Source organism: Antrostomus carolinensis, unplaced genomic scaffold (genome assembly GCF_000700745.2).
Source record: "Antrostomus carolinensis isolate BGI_N321 unplaced genomic scaffold, ASM70074v2 scaffold6128, whole genome shotgun sequence".
Taxonomy (NCBI): domain Eukaryota; kingdom Metazoa; phylum Chordata; class Aves; order Caprimulgiformes; family Caprimulgidae; genus Antrostomus; species Antrostomus carolinensis.
In genome coordinates, this window is record NW_010334893.1 from 1961 (window position 1) to 9524 (window position 7564).

The window sequence follows — 7564 nt, forward strand, 5'->3', positions numbered from 1 at the left end:
CTCCTGGTGACAAAGCCCATAACAAACACTGCCCTTGTGAGCAGCAGCGATGCAGACACAGCCCAGAAAACTCTGCTCTGAGTTCCATCTTTAAGCGTTAGCTACAATGCAGAGGCAGCGCTAAGCAAGAAAGGAGTCACTGTAAATCATAAGCTTCTCATTCATACAATACTCTCTGATCAAAGGCCAAATTAAAAAGAATTAAATATTTTAAAACATAGGCTGTATAAAGAAAACCTATACTTTTTATATACAATCATGGAATCACAGTAGTTGGAAAAGACCTTTAAGATCACCAAGTCCAACCATAAACCCAACACTGCCAGTTCCACCTCTAACCCATGTCCCTGAGCACCTCGTCTGCCCGTCTGTTCAATCCCACCAGGGAAGGTGACTCCACCACCTCCCTGGGCAGCCTGTTCCAATGCCTGACAACCTTGGGGTGAAGGAGTTTTTCCTCAGATCCAATCCAAACCTCACCTGGCACAACCCAATATGCACATCATCTCCATAATCATATCCATCATTAACTGTTACTCTTAACCTGCTCTTTAGTACCCTAATATTAAGAGATGTTTTAATTTTTCTAACAGTGTCGTCATTTCAAAGATTTTGCCAATTATTTTCTCAGTTTAGATTAAGCAAAACGTCAGTAAAAATGAATGCCTGTTCAGGAAAAAAAATCACAACTTAGAAAATGGTAGTGGGATGAAGCTACCACCCTGAGGAAACTGTACGTGGATTCAGAGAACCCGTGCTGGCTTACGATAGAATGACACTAAACGAACGTTAAAAAGCAAGTAACCTCCACAGGCAAAAATATTTCTAAAAAGTTACTGTTTACTAAGGACTCACTTTTCCTCAAAAGAACAGAAAAGCTCATCCTTGAAATTGAGAAAACTCTTCTGCAAGTGATGACTTCACTGCTTATTAGAGAATTAGAAGTGCTTGTAATACCAAACAGTATTTTGAGTGTAAAAACTGTCAACGTAACAAAGAAACTGTCCTTCTTTAATGGGATTGTATTTGGAACAAGTCAACAATTCATTTATGAAATAACATGAATTCTCAGTACCCATGAAAGCAGTGCAGCCTCTCTTCTCCTCACTGTAGCCAGGGATTCAGGTGACTTTAAATTTAACAAAGGTCACAGGAAGAATTGAGACCCTCGGCACCCAGCCATTTACCATCAAGGAATCAGCTGCTTCTTCCAACATGATCAGTTGCAAAGTAGCAAATATTGGCACACAGCTTCAGAGTCAAAGCCCATTTGGACTAACTGGGACACTCCCACCTCAGATCCCAAGTCAGGCACAGCAAAACGAAACTGCCTCTGCTTCCCAGCACTTCATATTTCAGAGATTCTGAAATCTGGAAAGTGAACTGTTTTGGCTGGAAAATGAACTGTTTTGGCAGTAAAAGCTTTTATTCCAAGTAAATTCCAAGTTATATGCATATAATTAGTTACATACATTTGTGTATCTGCTTAAAAAGTGGGCTCCATTTTGCACAACTGACAGTGGCCTCACCAGAACTTCACATAGAGCAAGACACCAAGTTCTGTCTCAGACATTAGTTTCCCCCATGTCACAAGGCCACACCAGCACAGACAATGTATTACTTCTGCATCAGACAAAAAAGCTACAAAAAATACTTTAAAGTATATGTAACTCTGCTTATTACAAAAAGAAAATAGATCGTTACTTAATTAATGTAAGTTAGCATTTGCTGTTACTATCAAACCTGATCAAAATTATGTTTTCTAACATACATTCAGTGAATCATGTAAGCAAAGGTGCAGTTAGAATGGCAACAAAATCAATGGAAAAAGACTTTAAAGAAGGAGCACCATCTTTCCTCGAGCACCACTGCTATGAATAATGTCTTCATGAGCCTTAGCTACTTTCTCCAGCGGATACTCAGAGCCTACAATTGGTTTCAGCCAGCCAGCTTCTATGCCATCAAGGAGTGCTGTTGCACATTCATGTCTCTCCTCCTGCATGTAACAAAGACAGCATTTACCACAAGGTCTGTATGTTTTAGAAAAGTATTGACTATTTATGCAAGTGTGAAACAAAATTCACCATCCAAAACTATTTTATGATGTTCTGAGATTAAATCAAAATGTAAAGGAACAAACAAACAAGTTGGCTACAGTGAAATTATGCTTTCATGCCCACAATTTTAACTAGAAATAGAGAGGTGTTGGAATAAGCCAACAAAACACTCTTTAAATTAAAAGTGTATCTTACCTCAGTTGCAAGAAACAGACTAACTCCAATTATGCTAGATTCTTTACTCATAGTGTCTCTTGGATTTATCTCAATAGGACCTCTACAGCCCACAACCTGTCACAAACAAGTTAAAAGATGTTTCAAGTTAAAACAGTTGAATCGCATTGCTAAATGCATAAAGTAAAGTCAGTGACAAGAAATACTTACCATCACCCTTCCTGCGCAGGACAACAGTTGCAAGTCAGTAGCAAGATTGACGTTAGAGAGCATTTCTATTATTATATCCACTCCTTCCATCCCCGTGTATTCCTATACGGGACATAATATGTTATTTCAACCGCTCCAGTTAGTGCCTGGGTACCACCGTTTGTTTCGTATCCTACAGATAACATACATTTTACAGTTTATTGTTTACATTTTAAATACAGCCTTTGTACTAAGGCTGACCGCTACGAAGTTTAATTTTAGCATATTTTGATATGCTGAATTAGGATATGCTACCATACTGGAATTTGCTGGAATGCAAGAGTTTCTAAACACCATCGCCCATGGAGAAAGCTCAGCTTTTCCAGCCTGGAAAAGTTTTGCCTTGTGTAGAAACGAAGAAGGCAGTACACTATTGCTCCTACATAAATCTACTTTAAAAAGCTTCTGTGAACAACTGTTCACATTTTGTTAATAAGAAAAATGCATCCTGCATCACTTAGCCCCTATACATGCTTACCTTAATTTTATCAATGTAATTAGCTTCTCTGTGATTAAATGCTTGGTGAGCACCATTTCTCAGAACCGTGTTCATGCCTTCCTCGGTTCCTGCTGTACCCAAAACCTTTAAACCACAAGCTCTGGCAATCTGACATGTTGCTAATCCCACCTGAGTGAAAAACAAACAAAAAAGATAAAAAGAAAAAGTCTTTTTTTCTCTTTCTTTCTTAGCATTTTAAATTTTATATATTCTACTGACAACTTGGAACTTACCCATTTGTTGGGTAAGTTGGCTGCTAACATTTTTTTTTTTAGCCATAAGTAATTTGGATCTTAAAGATAGCCAAATGGTCTTTAGAAAAAAGACATTTACAGAGGTGTAGTAAAGTTCTGTGATTTTTTAAATAGCTGTCACCATGTACCATGACCACCTGTCTGTCCAGGATCTACCCAAACTGTTTCCCAAATGTGACCTTGTTTTCTCAATCGCAGATCATCAGTTTTCAACTAAATGAAAAAACAAATACCACTAATTAAAATCCATCATGACCAGAGTGATTTTCAGAGAAAAATTCAAAAGGAAGCATGTTTTTAAGAATCATGATGGAAGTCAGCATCACTTGAAACACAAGAAGCAGCACAAGCCATCTTTTCTCTTCGGTATGTGCTTCGAACCTACACATATCTCACTGCTTTTACAAGAATTCGTATAAAAAAGGTTACAAGTCCACAGAACAACAGATTTGTATTATATGCTTCTGCAAACCAAAGGCAATACATCTTTTTGAGAAACATAAGTAAGAATAGACACACTACCTTAAGGAAAAAAAAAAAAAGGCTACAATGCTGAATGTCATTCTAGCATCTACTACTAGTGATTACTACTCATAGAACTGAAAACAACTTGTATGTATTTTACAATTACAGCTTTCTGCTATTAGTTTTATCTCAGGAAGACCAATTATAAAGCTTCTGGACCAACTGCAGCAATGTGGTTATTATGTGACCCTCTGTATTAGGGGCCTTACACAATTACTCATGCAGTTGCACAGTTATTTGGAATAACAGAGTTTGCTCTCAGAAAAAAGTATCCTAAAGTGTCTGAAACAAAAACCTAATTTTGTTAACCCATTAATTTGATATAAACGTGACCATAAATCATATCACAGACAAAAGCAGATATAAGGACAGAAAGTAGTGTTTCTTATAACTTGCCTTCTCAAAATACTTACTCCCCCACTCGCACCATGCACTAGCACGCTTTCCCCTGCTTTGGCATGTCCTCTGAACGGAAAAACAGAAAATATTGGCATGATGATTGCAGTACGTTATCATTAAGCATCAGATTGCATATACTGACATTTCAACTTTCACACAGTATGATTTCCAATTTACATTATGGCTAAACAGGTACAATCCCCCTCTTTGGGAAAAGAAGTAGGCAAATTAAACCATGTCATTTATGAATGTAAGTAATGAGCAATTATGTCAACATGCAACTAGCAGGAAGTAACGGTCTGGTACTGAACCTCAGTTCAAGACCTTCACCTGTTGCAGATCTCAGAACAAACCACACTAGTTCTAACCATCTGTTCTACCAAACTAAACCAGATTTCCAGTCTTAAGCTCTCACCTAGCTGAGAGGGAAGTCTGGCTTTTACTCATTACACCGTCCCCTGGGGACTGACAGAGCTGCACAAAGACTGCCTCTGGAAAAGAGGTGGGCCTGCCCTACAGAACATCGTCTGTTTCACTAAGAAATTAGAACTATTTCTGTTTTTCTTTCCTAGCTAAAATACCAATGAGTACTGAAAGAGAGTTACACATTTTATTACAAGATACTTGTCAAAGAAGCCTTTCCAGGTCTGTTCTCTTAAAAAGAAATACTTAACAGGAAAATACTGTCATTATCTTCTGGGCAACAATTATCTGACAAATCCACCAGTAAAACAAATTTAACTTGAGTGTTTTAAACATTTCCCACTCATGGATGTCCCCTCATTTTACAGGAAAATGAAAATATGGGCTTCAATATTTTAAATTTTCAGAAGCAAAATGCACAAGCTTAGATTTGTCACCTTACCTTTGGAAAAGGGCGCGATAAGCAGTGAAGTAGGGTATTCCAATCGCTGCTCCTTGCCTGAAGTCCAGTTTATCCGACAAAGGAAAGACACTATTAGCTGCAGCAACTGCATAATCAGCATATCCTCCAGAGATTGTACCAATGGTAAAAACCCTGTCACCTTTCTAGGAAAGGGTGAAAGAAAATAGAGAAATTAATCATCACCCTTATTTTTTCCTTAATATACATTAAGAACCAGTTCACAGAAGTTTAGGCTATTTCCAACAGCTCTCCTATTAAAAATAACTAGCTATATTTGTCACAGAGGAGATTTTTATAAATACTAATACATACAATCAATGCAACACAAAACATGTAATTTCATATACTTAGATTTAAGCGTCATAATCATAACCCCCGCTCTACAGTGTAACACACAAACCTACTGTCATTAACATTAACCTTAATGAACATGAACACTAAAGAATTCCATCCACAGATTCCCAGTGCAAAACCTCAAAAGCTTTTACAAACACAAAAGAAACATTTCTCTATTATTTTTGTTTAAACATGGAAAAAATATATACTCTTAATCATAGAATTGTTTCAGTTGGAAAAGCCCTTTAAGATCATCGAGTGCAATCGTTAACAACACTGACAAGTCCCCGACTAACCCATGTCCCTGAGCACCACATCTGCACCTCTTATATAAACATAAGGAAAAACTTTTTCACTGGGAGAGTGACAGGACAGGCTGCCCAGAGAGGTTGTGGAGTCAGTTTTAACATGAAAAATGTAATAAGTGGGGTTTTATAAGTAAAAAAAAAAAAAAAAAAGCTATTTCCATTTCCCAAAAACACTTCACAGGAAATTTTTCAGTTCTGTGTGAAATAAGTACCTCAAACTTCAAATATTTCTGCAAAGCCATAAAAATAGTTCTGAACCACAACTTTTGAGCACCTGATATCATTGCTTTAAAGCAGACAAACTGAAGCGCCTCTTCTGAGACTTTTTAACTCTTTTAACAGCATCAAAGGCTTCCCTGCAGTTCAATCTGCAGACTGGATTGCCAACACAGTCTCACTGCACGCGTTTACCAGGCCACGAGGGTGGTTTCCCTCCCCAAACAGATTACATGATTATAAGCAATAAAACAATAATAGTAATATAGCAACCACACAACGCAGATACGATAAACAATAATGAATTAAAACCCAATGTATAAATACCTTGAATGCGGTCACATGTTCCCCAACACCTTCTATTACACCAGCCACGTCTGAGCCAGGAGTATAGGGTAAAGCTGGTTTTCGAGCATAATTTCCAGCACGAATATATGTCTCAACAGGATTTACCCCACAGGCAAGGACTTTAATTAACACCTAAAACAAAAGATGCTTCTTAAGCAATAATAAAAAAAGATTTATAACTTGAATTCACAGCACAGTATCATGGCATTTAAACTAAATTCTTAAGTAGAGTCAGCAAAAATTCAGTGTTGAACTGAAGCTATTTTCAGGAAATAATTTCTATGGAATATGTAGCCCATATAACAGTAAAAAGCCCATTTGTTAAGCGTGACATCTCAGGTAGCATGAATACACTGATCAAAACCGACATATTCAACATGAAAAGGTTTGGTTTGTATCCTTCATTCTGTCTGAGTGGACCTATTATCAACCGATATCACTATTTCAGTTCACAGAACTCGTATATACCTGATTTTCTTTTGGATCAGGAATTAAGATGTCCGACTGGAGTTTAAGCACTTCTGGGCCACCAAATTCAAAAACTCTGACAGCTCTCATCACATTTCTCGTGGCTGCCATAGCGATCAAAATATCTGGGGAACAAAAAAACCCAATAATATTGTATTGCCTTTGTAATTCATTTGGCAGCTTCAAAACAAAGAAATCAAACAACCATCAGTCAAGCAACGATTAAACAGAACCCCACTCCTCATTTAAATGTTGGGGGGGTTGTTTGTTCGGGGGTTTTTCCCCCAAACCTCCCACTAAAAAAACTTTAGGACTGTAGCCAGAGGTAGGCTTTTTCCCAAAGATTATTACAGCTTTTAAAAGTACCTGACTCAGTCGCTGTTTCTTTCTCCTAGCTGATACAGTCCGTAAGGCTTCGCGTTTCTGGTTACCTGCTCAAGTCAGGAAGAGTATTACTCACAAGGACATACGCTGCCAACACTTCCCTTGGGACGTGACAAAAATCTACACTGCTAATTTCTGAAGTACAGGTCACTTCTGTATTTAGTGATAATAAAACAAATCAAAAGGTGGCTTCTAATCGGCTCGGAAAAACACTGGAGGTGTAGGTTTTAATAAACGACTCTGCAGTACGATGACTGCGCATGAGGCTGAGGTCTTCCCTGGGCAACTGGAAACAACCCCAGTGTCTGCTGGAGGGGACAGGCGGGCACAGGCCACCCGGGAGGCTTCCCCAGCACCTCGGTGACAACGTCCTGGCACAGGAGGCAAGGAAGGAAGGGAGCAGAGCCCTCGCACTCACAAGGACGGGCGGGTGGGAGATGCGGAGGCCGGGGACAGCGGCC

At 38.5% G+C, this 7564-nt stretch overlaps 1 protein-coding gene across 2 annotated transcripts; it reads right to left on the reverse strand.

Annotated features, from left to right (window-relative positions):
• Positions 1-1834: 1834 nt before the first annotated feature.
• Positions 1835-6830, reverse strand: CRYZ (crystallin zeta). Of its 2 annotated transcripts, XM_010174329.1 has the most exons (8): positions 6720-6830; positions 6231-6383; positions 5023-5186; positions 4172-4223; positions 2959-3108; positions 2442-2543; positions 2253-2348; positions 1835-1996 (listed from the first exon to the last, which is right to left on the reverse strand). In XM_010174329.1, the coding sequence occupies exons 1-8, from the start codon at positions 6828-6830 to the stop codon at positions 1835-1837; spliced, it is 990 nt and encodes a 329-aa protein (XP_010172631.1). The 2 variants fall into 2 exon arrangements, with proteins under 2 accessions (XP_010172631.1, XP_010172632.1); XM_010174330.1 differs by lacking the exon at positions 2442-2543.
• Positions 6831-7564: the final 734 nt, after the last annotated feature.